Raw genomic sequence first — 16,551 nt, 5'->3', positions numbered from 1 at the left:
TCATTATTAGGAATTCATGAAACTATTATCTTTCTCATGTTTCTTATCTGTTGATATTAAGTCCTGAAGACCGGATATTTCAAGCATTTCTTTTAAAATATTGTTTTTAAGGCCTACTTATGCACACATGGTAAGCAACATATGCAGAGCTACTCGGCCGTTGATGGACCCTGAGTGCAAGAAACCCATGTGCAGTAGAATGCCTTTCATTGATGCGCACTCAGTTGCGGTAGCGTGGTTTGGGTATATTATGTGAACTAACAGAAAGCGGTGCCACTGCGAGTAAGTCTTTCGGGGTCAGGCCGGTCATAACATTGCCGTTTTTAAACCTAGATATAATACCCCCTTTTTTCGTACTTTTTTTCTCTGTTCTTTTTGCAGTGTTTCTCTCAAGTTAAAAAGGATCCTTTTTTGGTTGCCAAAAAATAGGGGGCGAGGCCGGAGAAATGCTATTTGGGGGAATTAGCTAAACTAGAGATACACTTCCATTTTAATTTGTTTCTTTTATTTAAAAAAAAATATCACTCGGCATTTGTTCAAAACTAAACCACTGAATTAATTTGTTTTCTTTAAATGTCTAAATAATATCTGATATTAAAAATCACCTTTGATTTATGTATTATCGCGTTTTTTCGGGGGGTGGGGGATATATATATTTTCACGACATGCATGAAAGGTGTGAAGAATAATCTTATCCCAAAATTATCCGTCTTTTCTATTTATATTTTCATTCAGATAACCAAATGTCGTCTGTCTTCTGAGATGACTTCTAGAATGTGGGCTTGTGTCAGATCTTTCACCTCACTGAACCATCTTACCATCTCAGACTCATCTCTCAGTTTCTCTCCATCACCTCCTGATGAGCTACCATCGGTCACAAAGCTATCAGCCAAGAGAGTGACGTCGCAATGCTATAATGGTCTAATCTCATCGCTCCCTGGTTTGGAAGGTATTGATATCACGATGGATGGTGCGGAGGGAGACATTGCTCATTACACCGCTGTTCTTCGTCGGACAGCAGGGCAGAAACTCAAACACATATATCTACATGGTCCGTCATCACGTTCACCAGAGGAGAGCCGTGTATCGAGAGAGAAAATGAGAGGACTGGGTCTGTTTATCAAAGAACATACACAGAACCTGCAGGAGTTCTTTCTCGAAAGGATGAAGTGTACAGACGAGGATGACTTTGTTTACCTAATGGAGTGCTGCAGACGTGTGAAGACGATGCAATACGTATTGTAAGTTCTTGCTTATTAGAAATATTTTGTTGATAATATTTAAATATCAATCCAATGCGGTGGTTCAATTTTTACAGTGTTCATATTCATGATATTATATGTATAATATTTTCTGTAAATATGTGGATACATCCAAAAAGAAACGGTTCCATTCTTTTTTAGCCATTAATAATGTCAGGTACTCTTAAATTGCCATGAATATGTCTGGTTCTCAAATACATTGTTGTACTTTAATAAAAAAATGGTATAATAGCATTACCCTGTCATTAAGTGTTACTGTTAGATAATAGCACCAGCATGCACATTTGAATCTTACTGCTAGTTCAATTGTCACTCTTGTATAAGCTCCAGTCGCCTACTATCAATAGTTTGTCATACCTAACTCGTACTCAATGTGAAATAATCGATTTGTTTATTGTATCAAAAATGTCCTTTTCAATATTTCATATGTACTAATTTTCTTTTATTACTTTAATGAATGTTACTTCAGTCATATATTTTGTTATAAAGATTACGTTCCCGATCATCATAAATCCCAAAACGTATCCTGCATTTCAATTTGATTCAAATTTAAATCATCCCCACCGCAATATATATCACAGGTACATTATTGTAATAGTGAATTTCAACATTGAATAACACTTGGGGAAGATAAGCCAAACTTATTTAATACTCTCACCTATCATCCTGCATTTTTCATACCTCAAATTCAAAGTAAAGATATTGATAATAATAATACATATGATTTATATAGCATCTTTTTCCATTTTGATTAAATGCTCAAGGCGCTTAGAAAAGAGCAAAAGATAAAAATAAAGAAAACTAATATCTGTCTTCAAACCTAGTAAAAACTTTTATATTGTGATAAACACATTTTCATTTCGGGAGAGTACACAAATGGTATTCAATCAAACGAAAGTCTTATATATTATTAGCGATTTAATACCTCTTAACGCGCAAAGCGAGTTAATGAGAGGTTATCTCAGGTCAGACTAGCTGGACAACAACATATCTCGCCAGCGGTACGTAACAGGTGTTTACAAGGAAGGGGCCTGGTCAGGCGAATTCCTTTGGCCTGGTGGAGATATGTTGCGATGCCAAATATGGTATTGTTCGGACTTCACGAGGAGGCGTGGCCCAAAAAATGTTGCATTGCGAATTTTGGTAGTTCGGACATCACAAGGAGGCGTGGCTAAAGATGCTACGTCGCGTTAGCTGACGTGGTAATTTCGGGAGGGGGCAAAATCCAATTTCTAACAAGTTAGCATTCTTCTTCGTGGAGTCGAGTGGAAAGCATCTTTTATCTCAATTCACCTGTTTTGTGCCACATACTTCCTGTATTTTTGTTATCCGTTCGTTGGACTCTTTAGCTGTGATCCTGCTAATTGTCATTTTAACCCAATCGTAAAGAACGCTTCGCAGTTGAGAATTATTTTCCTTATCTGGGAACATACCTGTACATATTTTGTGTTTATATCCGTTTGTTGGATCTTTACCGGATTGAACCTTCGAGTTGTTAGGAGTCACAGTTTGCTCTTAGGATTTTTCAATTTCATCGCCATCCCGCATATTCTAATCATGCCTAAGGTTAAGCCCGGCAAAAAGTTAAGTCAGAGGAAGTCTACTCGTCGTTCGGTCCGAGATGCCGGCAGCCAGCCTTCTCCTGTCGACCTCGCGACAGACGTCGGCCAAGTTTTTAGTTCGACGCAGAGCCCAGCTGCTGGAAGTTCGGCGTCGACAAGCAACGGTGAGTTCGGGACAATGGGGGGCTCCTGGCCTCTTGTGACTTCTCCACAAGATCCGGTCATTCCCCAAATTCAATCTCAAGCTCCCCCTTCTATCCCTCCTGCCCCTGTAGCTGAGGGGCTTAATAGTCATGATAATTTTACACCAGCCCTCAACCCTCCTTTTCCTACGCAGCCAGATATGCTTAGCTGCGTGTGTGATGAATTGGGCGGGGAGGTGCCTTCTAGTGTTAAGGAGAAGATTTGGAAGGGTGAGTTTGTAGAGTTAGGTGGATTGCTAAAAAGGGAAAGCTTAAGTGAGGAAGGTTCCCAGTTGCAGGCCTTCAGCCTTTGTGCCTCCGGGTCAGCTTTAATGCTTCGCCCCCAAAGTAAGGCTCCGGTGATCGCGAGCATAGAGCAGTGGACATCTGCGTTCCTTATTTACGCGTCTATATACTTGGAGCGACACTGTATGCGTGCGCGCGAGCTCCTCAAGTATATAGATATCGTTCGTTCTATTGTGCGTTTTGGGGGTTTCAATTGGCGGGCCTATGACATTCAATTTCGGTTACGTCAGGCCCGTCATCCACATCGTTCCTGGGCTGTCATAGACACCGAGCTATGGCTGACAGTAGCTTCGACTCCCGGTCGAGCAATGTTTTCTTCTTTTGGGGGTAACCAGCCCTTTCGGCCATACGACCGGTCGTTCCGGCGGGGTAATTTCCCATTCTCTGGATATGCCAATAGACAAGGGGCAACTCGGGCCCCTGGCGCCGCGCCTGCCCCCTCCCGCTCCTCACCAGTCTGTTTCGCCTTTAACGCTGGGTCATGTCAACGCATTGCCTGCCGTTATGCTCACCGGTGCGGAAAATGCTCCTCAGCAGCACATGGCTCACACGCCTGCAATTCTGCCGCTGCAGTTGCCAAACAGAAACCTAGCTCCAACTCCAATTAAACTTTGCAGCATGCTCCCATTTCTTCAAAGGCACCATAATAAACAGAACGCAGCGTTTCTGATTTCTGGGTTTAGGTCTGGCTTTTCCTTGGGTTTCACAGGCGAGCGTCGCTCTGTGTTCTCGCGTAATTTGAAATCGGCTAGGGAGCATATGGGCATGCTGTTGGAGAAAGTTGGTAAGGAAGTTAGTTTAGGGAGAATGTCAGGTCCTTTCCAAGACCCGCCTTTCGATAACTTTCGCTGCTCCCCGGTAGGGCTCGTCCCCAAGCGAAATCCGGGAGAATTCCGGCTAATTCAGCATCTATCCTCTCCTCGCGGGGCTTAGGTTAATGACCACATTGATTCCGAGTTATGTTCCGTGAATTATACTTCATTCGACAAAGCGGTTGATCTCGTTGCTCGCTTGGGAACTAATGCTCTCATGGGAAAAACCGATATCAAATCCGCTTTTCGTTTACTACCAGTAAATCCCTCCGATTTTGACCTTCTAGGGTTTTGCATTGATGGCGCGTATTACTTCGATAAATGCTTGCCAATGGGCTGCTCAATTTCATGTGCCCATTTTGAGCGTTTTAGCACTTTTCTTGAGTCATGTTGCCGTGAAATTGCAAATTCAGAGCAAATTTTGCATTATTTGGATGATTTCTTTTTCGTTGGCGCAACACAGCAGGAATGTCGTTCCTTGATGTTTCATTTTAAGGCAATGTGCGAGGTTTTTGGCGTCCCAATAGCGGATGAGAAGACTGAAGGGCCCGTTCCCACTATCACATTTTTAGGGCTTGAAATTGATGCGGCTGAGCAGAAAGTTCGGGTACCCAAGGAGAAAGTAGACGTGTTACAGGCAATGCTCATTGACTTTGTTAAGAAAGATAAGCTCTCGTTGCGGCAGTTGCAGTCGCTAATTGGCAGCCTTAATTTCGTGTGTAAAGCCGTGGCTCCCGGAAGAGCCTTCCTCAGGAGACTTATCGATCTTACTAAAGGGGTCCGCACCCCCAACCTCCGGATAAGGCTTTCACGCGGCGCGAAAGAGGACATGCAGGCCTGGCTTTCGTTTCTGTCCGATTTCAATGGCACGGTTATGTTTTCACACTCAACATGGGTAACTAATGCTCATTTTCAGTTCTTTACTGACGCTGCGGGTAGCATTGGCTTTGGTATATCCTTCCAGGATAAGTGGGCTCAAGGGAGATGGCCAGCTGAAATACTGGAGAAAAATTATTCCATTGCTTTTCTAGAGCTTTTCCCAATAGTAGTCGGTATACGTATGTGGGGGGCTCTGCTAGCTAATTCTAAGGTCTTATTTTGGTCAGATAATCAAACAGTTGTTCATGTTGTTAATTCCTTAACTTCGAAATGTCCTAGAGTAATGAAACTGGTTCGTTTGCTTGTAGTTCTCTGTTTGGAGCATAATATTATGTTCAAAGCACGTTACGTGCCAGGCTCTCGCAATGAAAAGGCTGATGCCCTCTCTCGTTTTCAGATGGACAGGTTTCGCAGGTTAGCTCCAGGCGCAGATCTGGCTGGCAGCAAGCTTCCCGCCCATCTTTGGAGCAGCTTCGTATAGAGAGAGAGCATCTGTTGCTTTCTTCGCGGGCGCACAGCACTCATCATACTTATAGGAACGCTTGGTCTGTGTTTAAGCAGTTTCGGCTGCAATATCATTATGATATAAGTATAGCTCCTGACGTTGAGCAGGTTGCTCAATTTATTGCTTATCTCTCTTGGAATGGGTATGCGGGGGCAACAATAAGTACTTATATTTCAGGCCTGGCTTTTACGATGCAAACATTGGGTTGGCCTGACGTGACTGACGCTTTTGTAATCCGGCGGCTGGTAGACGGGTGCCGACGGAAAAACGCTCGCCGCGATACCCGGTGTCCCATTACTCTACCTATTCTCAAATCCATCCTAAATTCATTGACTCACGTATGTGTTAATACGTATGATTTGGCATTGTTTCGGGCTGCCTTTTTAATCGCTTTCTTTGGTTTTCTTCGAGTAGGGGAGTTCACGTCTCGATCTAGACATGAACCCGTTCCTTTATCAGAAAAAAGATGTTATTATTCAAGGAATGGGTAATCAAGCAAAATTGCGCATTATGATTGCGAAGTCTAAAACAGATCAAACTAGACGTGGATGCTCGATTTTAATTCCACAGAATGTTGTTTCGTATTTATGCCCACTTCGCGCTGTAAATGATTACCTCGCTCTGCGGAGCTCGTGCGGCTCTGCCTTTTTCCGTCACTTTGACTCGTCACCCCTAACGAGGCACAATTTTGGCAAAGTTTTAAGACGTGCCATTACTTTTTGCGGTTTACCCGTTGCTCACTTCTCTTCCCATTCTTTCCGTATTGGGGCTGCAACTTCTGCAGCCATGGCGGGTGTTCCCGATGTTTGCATTCAGAATATGGGGCGCTGGGCTTCCAACACACACATATTGTATATGAGACAACCTGTCCCCCCCTTTAATAATTTAAGCAATTTTTGCCAGTATGTTTATCGCCTTTCTGTTTTAAATACCAGTTCGTGCAAAATTTAATATCGACCTAATGTTTTATGAATTTGTTTTTGACAACCCTCTAACAAGCAGTATATATTATCTTTACTCTCTCTCTCTCTCTCTCGCTGGTTGCCATGGTGACGGCGATGGTTACTTTACCCAATAATAGCTCCATGGGCGCAGACAGACTTGCTCGCCCTCTCTTATTAGACTGTGGGCTTTGCTACTCTTATCATGTTTATGGTAATTATGTAACCCCCCCCCCCCTTTAGAATGCACAATTGGTGCCGCTGTTTCTTTCCTTTTCTCTCTTCCATGTGCAGTTATTTGGAGTTTCAACGTGGGCCGTGTCAGCCTTCCATGGAATCGTACGAGAGGAAGGGGGCGAATCACTTTTCGCTGACGTGGTCAGACCCGCTCTAAATGGGGGCGGGCCCTCACAACTCGGCGCGTGCCCGAGTCCTAAAGCTCAATACATCCGCGAACATGAGGATCGACCCTTGATTTCTTTGTCGCGGAGCGATATCACTGGACAAACAGCTGTTTTACCTCCGTCAAGCAATCGCTGGCTCGGACGTCGCGAACGATTGGACCTTTTTTATGAGCTGTTGTTATAACCTGAATACATTATCCAGAACTCACACGTGGACTCATGAGATTTCAAGTTACCGCAACTTCACTATTTAGTTGATAAGCCCCACCCCCCCCCCCCTTTCATAGAACATTAGACTCTTCGCCAGTGAACTGAATTAGCAATATTCCTGCTAGATCAGGGGTTCTCAAATTTTTTCTTTGAAGGGCCTGATGAGACTCCAAGTAAACCTGAAAGGGCCAGGGTGAAGTGGACACTTAGAAAAAATATTGTGCGCGAAGCGCAATGACCCTTGCGGTCGGGGTCCTAGATGCCCTCTTTTTGCAATCTGGCCCTTATTTTGGGAACATTTAATCTAACAAATTCATAACAGTTTCATATGGAACGCAGGCAAAATTAGAAAAGATTTCAAAACACAGCAAAAGTCAATATTAATCAATGATAACAAATTGTAGAACTTTAAAACATATTAAAACGAATCTAGATTGTACCTATACATACCTGGTATTGGGGAGACAGATAATGTCTTGAAGTATCAATATTTTTTGTAGTCAAAGTAGAATGAATAATATACCATGTCTGCTGTAGACTATAACAAGGATGGGGCAAGCAGGGGCCGTGGAAGGGGGGGGGGGAGCTGACAGCTCCCCACTTTTTTTCAAAAACCATGTACAAAAACGTGAAACTGACCATATGATTGTGATTTTTTGCATGACCAGACCCCCATTTGAAAACCATTTGGCCCCTAAGGTACTTCGGTATGAGTTAGTTCTTTGAAAATGTTCATTATGGAAAATGTACTTTTGCACCTGTATGTAAATCCAAACATGGTGACAACAGCGCTGGTCAATCTAATAAGAAAGTAAATCAAACAGACAGTAAAGACTCCACTAAACTTTGTTTAAAAGTCAAATTGACTGCCATTACTTTTATTACGGTTAGGTCTACGTGGGTACACAATGTTATCATATTGAGCTATGTTTCATATTGTGACTTAAAAGTGATTAAAAAAATCCCAGCAGAGTCTCGCGGGCCGGATTGAGAAGCTCTGCGGGCCGGATCCGGCCCGCGGGCCGTAGTTTGAGAACCCCTGTTCTAGAAGGTATAATGGTATAATGCGTCCCCGTTCGTTTAATGCACCCCCCCCCCCCCTCTTTCCCAGCTTCTTAGCGTGGACCTTGTACATACAGCATGGTTGGAACTATTGCATCATATTGTGTTGTGGCGGCGGGCTGACGATGGGTCATCCCGTTCGGCGGCATTCCATTTTTTGCCACAACACATTATGATTCTTCACTTATTATGGGCTTCCTGAGATAATAATTTTCAGTTATTTAGACCAATTTCGTATATTCCACTCCTCAGGTTATAATGTGAACGGGGCGTGGTTCGTCACCCGATTTGGATGAGGCCACCAGCGAATTCCATTTAGGACCGAACATTAATGTTGCCTCGTTCACATTCTAGTTCGGGGCCGTTGGTGGGGCTTCTGAGCACTAGTTTCTGTTTTAAAAGTTTTCCTGCATAAGCTCGTGTTGCAAACGGGAATCTTTGCTTCGTAGCTTTGCAGATGGATTTTTACGTTTCCCACATTTGGCCAACATGACAAACTGGTGTCTTTGTCATGAATGTGGATGGACTGTTTTAATTTTCAATTGAGGAGATTGGTTTAATAACTTATATTTTTTCGCATATGACACATCTCAGGAGGCTTTACGTTTATACATGTATTATTATGTTTTAATTCTTGCATTATATTATTTTGGCTTTATTTAATGCCACATCATTTTACATTTCGGTATACATCATTTGGAAGATGCTTTTCAGAAACAGTTTATTAAACTCCACGGAAACTGCATTTACTCGCCTCTCGTGTATTTTGTCTGGGTTGAGATAATACCTCTTAACGCGCAAAGCGAGTTAATGAGAGGTTATCTCAGGTCAGACTAGCTGGACAACAACATATCTCGCCAGCGGTACGTAACAGGTGTTTACAAGGAAGGGGCCTGGTCAGGCGAATTCCTTTGGCCTGGTGGAGATATGTTGCGATGCCAAATATGGTATTGTTCGGACTTCACGAGGAGGCGTGGCCCAAAAAATGTTGCATTGCGAATTTTGGTAGTTCGGACATCACAAGGAGGCGTGGCTAAAGATGCTACGTCGCGTTAGCTGACGTGGTAATTTCGGGAGGGGGCAAAATCCAATTTCTAACAAGTTAGCATTCTTCTTCGTGGAGTCGAGTGGAAAGCATCTTTTATCTCAATTCACCTGTTTTGTGCCACATACTTCCTGTATTTTTCCCTCCTCCACCCCCTTGTCACCCCCACTAATTTTTCAACATCAAGATGTTTTGTTTCATGTTATTCATTCTAACCTGCATGTGAGCTTCGGGCCTTAAGCCTGGTCGCACACCCAAAGTGGGCCGCAAGGTAATTCCATCCAACCTGTTCACCTACTTTTAGATAACTTTGGATTTTTACTTTGGTCTACCAGTTAGTTTAGTTCATTTATCATCAGGTGTTCAGGGGGGTGTTTTCGCCCTTGCTGGAGCTCGGCCTTTTCCCAACACATTATGATTCTTCACTTATTATGGGCTTCCTGAGATAATAATTTTCAGTTATTTAGACCAATTTCGTATATTCCACTCCTCAGGTTATAATGTGAACGGGGCGTGGTTCGTCACCCGATTTGGATGAGGCCACCAGCGAATTCCATTTAGGACCGAACATTAACGTTGCCTCGTTCACATTCTAGTTCGGGGCCGTTGGTGGGGCTTCTGAGCACTAGTTTCTGTTTTAAAAGTTTTCCTGCATAAGCTCGTGTTGCAAACGGGAATCTTTGCTTCGTAGCTTTGCAGATGGATTTTTACGTTTCCCACATTTGGCCAACATGACAAACTGGTGTCTTTGTCATGAATGTGGATGGACTGTTTTATTTTTCAATTGAGGAGATTGGTTTAATAACTTATATTTTTTCGCATATGACACATCTCAGGAGGCTTTACGTTTATACATGTATTATTATGTTTTAATTCTTGCATTTTATTATTTTGGCTTTATTTAATGCCACATCATTTTACATTTCGGTATACATCATTTGGAAGATGCTTTTCAGAAACAGTTTATTAAACTCCACGGAAACTGCATTTACTCGCCTCTCGTGTATTTTGTCTGGGTTGAGATAACCTGATTCATACAATACACACAGACACGGAAACACTTTTGATACACATTCCCCATCTTCTTGTGATTCCTTGCACCCATCCTTTTGTTTCATGATTACAGGTTCTTTTACTGTGGGACGACGGAGAATGGCAGGCTGCAATCTCGCCTCGAGCGCCTTCACTGTAAAACTTCCGACGGTCTCAATGTGCATGTTTGCCATGTAAGATATACTGCTCTGCTTGTACACTGTGTAATTTCAATGTCACATTAATGCATACCAGCACGGTTAAAAGACTTGTAACGTGTGAGTCTATTGGAATATTATTGTTTATCATTCGCATTGAAAGCAAACACAAAGATGCAATATAAAACATCATAGGCCTATGTATTATTGTATTTATTTTAATATTTAACAATAAAATATAAAAAATGGATCCCAAAACGTTTTAAAGTAAATTTCTACATTTTTGCTTAGGTCTAAAGAAATAATTCCACATTATTCGCTTTTAACTTTAGTATACACAATTTTCCCACAGATTTTGTGATATTGAATGATATGACAACGTAGAGCTGCAGCATACACTTAAATCAATGCAGACGAACAACCCCCTCCCCCCCCCAAAAAAAAAAAGCAAGTGTTAAAAAAGGAGAAAAAGAGGACGTAGTTGATTTTTTTTCGTGTGCAATTTATATTTATTTAAAGTGCACTAAAAGTAAATGCGTTTTTGTTTTGTTTTGCTTCTTGAGTCCGGTGACGTCTCGGTCGATTTTGTTTTTCCTCCATTCCAATTACGCATTTCAATTTCTTCCCTTTTATCACTTGGAGATATCAAACATATATTTCCTAAAAGCTTGCATTGATGCACTCTACAGCTTTTGTCAAATTTTATTTTGCGCATATTTGGTTTGGCGTAGCTTAACTATTTTACATCCACTCAAATTATATAAACCAAGTTTTCATATAATAGCGATTTAGGCCCTATGAGAGCCCCAAGCCAAGCAACCCCCCCCCCCCGCCAAAAAAAAAATCGGTTTGCTATTTGTTGAATAAAGTTTTATATCGCTCAGCTTTTCAGTCAAATCTTCCCCGTTCAGTGATTTAATTTAAAGACGCACTTCGTACATGCACTAATAGGCTTTTTACACAGGATTTTCTTAACCCCGGACTATCGCTAACCCCGTACTATCCTTAACCCCGTACTATTTATTTTCCTTTTCACACATGCCAAATTGTTTTTGCTAACCCCGGATAAGGAATGCTTGCTTTTTACACACGAAACTCGCTAACCCCGGACTATTGGTAGCTCATGAATATTCACGAGCGCACTGAGGGGTCATTCGGGTCATATCCAAAATCGCTGACTTCTGGTGCGCGCTTTTTTTTCATCGCCGTGATCGCTGTCATGAATATTCATTATACTTACCTCTGATTGGACAACAGGGCCGGCTCTGTTGCGGGGCATGAATGGGAGCGCTTAGCCCACTTTCGTTTTACACATGCGATCTTAACCCCGTACTATTGCTCTTAGCACCGCAATTGGTGGGATAACCCTGCTTTTTTGCAGGGCCAAATAATCCCGTACTATAGGTGGGGTTAGCCCACTTTGCAAAAACGCTGTGTAAAACGAAAGTGGGCTAAGCTTAACCCCGTACTATAGGTGGGGCTAAATGGCAATTTAGCCCCACCAATAGTACGGGGTTAAGGAAATTTTAGCCTGTCTAAAAAGGGTATAAGAAGCCTCAGATGTGGATTGCTTCTAGTCGGAGTAAAATTATATTGTGCATGAATCAAAATTCTAAATATATATATATATATATATATATATATATATATATATCATCATCACTACCCAGGCGTAGTTGGTCGGAGGAATCCCAGTTGGAGGAAAGGTTGGGGAAGTGTCCGTCTGGACAGTGTTACTGCAACTATCCTATCCAGTTTGTAAGGCAACACAGCCGGTTTTTAGTGTATTATTATTATTCAATCTGCAGCAATGTACATCCCAACTCCAATCTAATGAAGAAAAAAAAGAAAATTTTGGTACCGAAAATGATACCCATTTGTTTTATCAGTGATTTATTGCTTATCATCTCTCCTTTATTTACCTCAATTCTATTTAAAAAGAAAAAAAATGTACACGATGTATAAAGTGCATATTTAAAAAAGGTTCACACTTTGCGTCAAATCCGATGAAATAAAGTAATATCTGTAATATTATTAGAGGTATTCCAGATATTATGTATTGATACAAGTCTCAGTGAGCACGTTAAGGGAATGTCGGCATACATTTCGCCTGGGTGAGCACCATTGGTAAAGTTCGTAAAAGGGTCTTGCTCAAAAATTAATAGTTATATAGATGAAATTGAACGTAAATGATGAAGAGCACACGCACTGTAAGATATTAATGAATGATAAAAATAATGTACATTACCCATCAGCAAAGGACAGAATATGGTAATGGCAAATGCAGGATATGTCAGAAATGGAAATTGTTTTGTTTATATACTTAAATCAAGCTGGCATAAAAAATGAATGTTTACCTAAAATTATAATGTTTGGTTTTGTAGCAAAGGAGTTAAGCTAGTTTCAATGAATGTTTGATTTACATGAACCAAGAAAGGCAAATTAGTTATAAAAAAATGTTTCACGGTGGATGCGGGTTTCTCTGCTTCCTTTACAAAACTCGACAATTGATGTTCCCTTGCTAACCAATTTCTGCTAGTTGGCAGTGCTCACTCAAGTGCAAAATTTGGTAAATGATAAAAAATGCCATCTCATAAAAGAGACACTTAACCCACTAATATGTGGAAATATAATCCCCATTTTACTGCCAGGGAGAGTAAATTGTAAACTTTTTATTCAAAATTATGCACTGTAAATTTTTAGATAGCTGTAAATAATATGTGAACATTAAAGTAGAAATAAATTGCAAATCCTCAAAATTGAGAATTACATGTCAAGATAAAGGCGAAAATAAGAAGAACAGGATGGTGTACATCATTTATCATGGATACCGATAAAAGACAATTCATTGATAGTTTAAAAATCTCTCTCAAAAACGCAGAATTACGTCCGCGAAATTTGGGATTTTGATGACGTGCATGAGTGTACGAGAGACGGGGGTTGGCTATCCCACGTTAAGCTTTACTTGTAAATTTGGATTTTGTGTAGTTACCAGCTACATGAGTTTGTAGCGAATCGGAATGCAAGTTGAATTGTCCCACTCATCATCACCGGCGTAATTTTCTTAATTACATTCATCCGCGTCACTTTGTTGTTCACTAGAGCTAGAAGATTCCTCATCAATCTCTTCGTCTTCAAAATCGTCAAATTCAACATAGTTACCAGCTACATGAGTTTGTAGCGAATCGGAATGCAAGTTGAATTGTCCCACTCATCATCACCGGCGTAATTTTCTTAATTACATTCATCCGCGTCACTTTGTTGTTCACTAGAGCTAGAAGATTCCTCATCAATCTCTTCGTCTTCAAAATCGTCAAATTCAAAATCCAAATTTAGATAAACTTCTGGGATTACTTTTATTTCCTGATCCAAGTATTCAGTGACAGTGTGGAGAAAACGTACCCTCGCATACTTGCATACAAGTGGACATAGGCGGCAGAAGCGGGGGAATGGGGGGGGGGGGAGGACGTGTCCCCCTTAATTTCAGGTGGGGGAACCGCCCCCATATATTTTTATATCCTTTTTTTGGCTTAATATTTTTTCTGTGTCTTCCCCTAAATTCACGTGTACAACCCCTGAAACCTAAAATTTAGGTTGATGACCTTTTTTTTTTGGGGGGGGGGGGCTTGTCCAGCTACATGAGTTTGTAGCGAATCGGAATGCAAGTTGAATTGTCCCACTCATCATCACCGGCGTAATTTTCTTAATTACATTCATCCGCGTCACTTTGTTGTTCACTAGAGCTCGAAGATTCCTTATCAATCTCTTCGTCTTTAAAATCGTCAATTTAAAAATCCAAATTTAGATAAACTTCTGGGATTACCTTTATTTCCTGATCCAAGTATTCAGTGACAGTGTGGAGAAAACGTACCCTCGCAACAGGTTTTGCATACAGGTGGACATAGGCGGCAGAAGCGGGGGAATGGGGGGAGGACGTGTCCCCCCTTAATTTCAGGTGGGGGAACCGCCCCCATATATTTTTATATCCTTTTTTTTGGCTTAATATTTTTTCTGTGTCTTCCCCTAAATTCACGTGTACAACCCCTGAAACCTAAAATTTAGGTTGATGACCAATTTTTTTTTTTTTTTTGGGGGGGGGCTTGTCAAAAATTTTTGGTAAGCCACAACTAAAATTTGGGGCGCTTGTCTAATATTTTACCTGTGTCCATCACAAAATTTCAGGTGGAAACCCCCTACATTTTTTTTTTGCTTCCGCCGCCAATGCAAGTGGAGCTTGACTTTGGATAGCCAACCACGTCTCTCGTACACTCATGCACGTCATCAAATTTGAGTCAATTCAGAGACCGATGCGATGCGTATTTCGGAGAGGCATTTTAGCGCTTCTTAATTGGCGATTTCTACCTTATGTATTATTTTCGAAATTTTTTGAATGACCAAATGATAATCCCAACTGATATATGATAAGGCTATATTCAAAGCCGATATATTTATCCTCTAAATGGTAGCACGTACCCATCAAAAATGTTTCTTAAAGTGATAAACTAGTATCCATCAACGGTGATTGGAGAAAATTGGAGAACATAGCCAATGAAAAGACATTCTTTAAAAACTGTAGTCATGGAAATTGAGGCAATTCATAAAATCAGACTATGTTTATATTTATTGTTATATTTTAGAACTATGGTGGCACAGTTGATTATTCTATCCCCCGCACTGTCGATTGAGCAATTACAAGAACAGCGGGTCCTCATCTTACAGGTCGTTTTGTGTGCAACTCAATATCACCACAGCGGAATGAAATTAACCTGAAAACACTATGGTGGAATCTACATTCTGTTTTTGTTTTCATCCCGGATCTAAATGATGGATGGTAGGAGTAGGACTACTGTTCTTGAGCCGATAGCAGATTGATCAACTCTGAAGCCTTGCTGAATGGAATAGAACATCCAAATGTCACTGTAACACCGACGGAAACCGGTCGGTTATCAATATCGGTCTGAAATCAACCTCGTCGGTGTCCTGTGATTTTAAGCTGCTGAAAGATTTTAAAATATATTTTTATAGCTAAAGAAAATTTGCATATTGTTAGGACTCATCAACTGCAGAAATGGTGAATTATGTAATACAAATATTTTTGTCGAACCAAAACGTTTAAATGATAATACAAATAATGGTAGTAGTTTTGTTTGCGGGGCGGGAAGGGTACAAAGAACTAACAGCAATAGAAGAGACGAGCTGTTGATTTCATTTTATTTTCTTCGTTATAAATTAATTTGAGTAATTGAGATTTAAAAGCATTCACATATTGCTCTATTACATTGTTTATATTCACTTGGAAGATTGTTCCATTATAAACCAATTATGACACTCGTTTCAATTTAGTTGGACAGATTGAATTAGATGTTTTTAAGTATTTCAACTCATCGGTGTGGAAGATGACATTGAATGCGCAAGTCTTCTGTGAAACCAATTTGGTTAAATAGCATAAAGGCAGAGAGAAGATGAGCGATATTGATCAAAAGTGGTTACTGCCCTCACATATCATGCAAATGTTAGGCCTGTATGAATTCTAATTTTCAACTTTTAATTTACCCCCCAAATAACGATGAGTGTGGATATGCGTAGGAACATAGTTTATAGTGTTCGTGTAATAACCCCTTATTTGTTTACCTTTTAAGAACACAATATTCTAAAATTCTAAAGCATTATTTTTGCATGAGAGCCTCTCGGATGCAATGTCATGATATTAAAACACATGATACTCATTGCATCTAGACAGAAAACCACGCTTGTTATTAGGGCAACGCCATTTTGGGTTAAAAAATGGTCATGAATAAGATCAGATATGACCCAAATCACTGGCTAGTCTGGAGCCGAACGAAATGTTGCCCCAAAGGCCCCCATATACGACTACTTTCAGGATCAAACGGTGTTCGCCAACCTCAAATGTTTGTGTTTTTTTACAATTATTCATGCGAACTAAGCCTTCTCATTTGTTGAACTTTCCTAAATTCTGACAGCAACATTTCAGACATTTCATTAGAAGTAACGTTTGTTCATTTTACAAACAAATTCAGCGGGTTGTCATATTAATTATTATAATCCTAAACACACAAAGTAAACGTATAGAAGTAGTAGTAATGATAGTAGTAGTAATAGTAGTACTTGTAGTAGCATTGGATGTCGTAATTATTGTAATATCTGCAGTAGTTATTGTAATAGTGTTTCAT

General features: G+C 40.6%; 2 protein-coding genes across 5 annotated transcripts; both read left to right on the top strand.

Moving 5' to 3' along the window:
* The first annotated feature begins 740 nt into the window (after window positions 1-740).
* LOC121417744 lies at window positions 741-15,045 on the top strand. Its single transcript, XM_041611477.1, has 3 exons — window positions 741-1,241; window positions 10,297-10,396; window positions 14,998-15,045. Exons 1-3 carry the CDS (start codon window positions 763-765, stop codon window positions 15,043-15,045), a joined length of 627 nt encoding a protein of 208 aa, XP_041467411.1. The 5' UTR covers window positions 741-762.
* On the top strand, window positions 2,187-6,348 carry LOC121417393. Of its 4 annotated transcripts, XM_041611085.1 has the most exons (3): window positions 2,187-3,328; window positions 3,367-3,506; window positions 3,624-3,744. In XM_041611085.1, the coding sequence occupies exons 1-3, from the start codon at window positions 2,820-2,822 to the stop codon at window positions 3,641-3,643; spliced, it is 669 nt and encodes a 222-aa protein (XP_041467019.1). In that variant the 5' UTR covers window positions 2,187-2,819; the 3' UTR covers window positions 3,644-3,744. The 4 variants fall into 4 exon arrangements, with proteins under 4 accessions (XP_041467019.1, XP_041467018.1, XP_041467017.1 ...); XM_041611084.1 differs by lacking the exons at window positions 3,367-3,506; window positions 3,624-3,744 and adding an exon at window positions 5,401-6,348 and having other exon boundaries at window positions 2,187-2,988; XM_041611083.1 differs by having other exon boundaries at window positions 2,187-3,506; window positions 3,624-4,237.
* Window positions 15,046-16,551: the final 1,506 nt, after the last annotated feature.

Source organism: Lytechinus variegatus, chromosome 6 (assembly GCF_018143015.1).
Source record: "Lytechinus variegatus isolate NC3 chromosome 6, Lvar_3.0, whole genome shotgun sequence".
NCBI classification, from domain to species: Eukaryota; Metazoa; Echinodermata; class Echinoidea; order Temnopleuroida; family Toxopneustidae; genus Lytechinus; species Lytechinus variegatus.
This window is presented reverse-complemented; position numbering and strand designations above follow the sequence as displayed.

Excerpts from the sequence above, each read along its gene's own strand:
- LOC121417393 (XM_041611083.1), top strand. The coding sequence starts at position 2,820 with ATGCCTAAGGTTAAGCCCGGCAAAAAGTTAAGTCAGAGGAAGTCTACT. Across the intron at positions 3,507-3,623 it reads TGCGTTTTGGGGGTTTCAAT|TTTTCTTCTTTTGGGGGTAA; the intron begins TGGCGGGCCTAT and ends GGTCGAGCAATG.
- LOC121417744 (XM_041611477.1), top strand. The coding sequence starts at position 763 with ATGACTTCTAGAATGTGGGCTTGTGTCAGATCTTTCACCTCACTGAAC. Across the intron at positions 1,242-10,296 it reads AAGACGATGCAATACGTATT|GTTCTTTTACTGTGGGACGA; the intron begins GTAAGTTCTTGC and ends TCATGATTACAG. Across the intron at positions 10,397-14,997 it reads TCAATGTGCATGTTTGCCAT|AACTATGGTGGCACAGTTGA; the intron begins GTAAGATATACT and ends GTTATATTTTAG.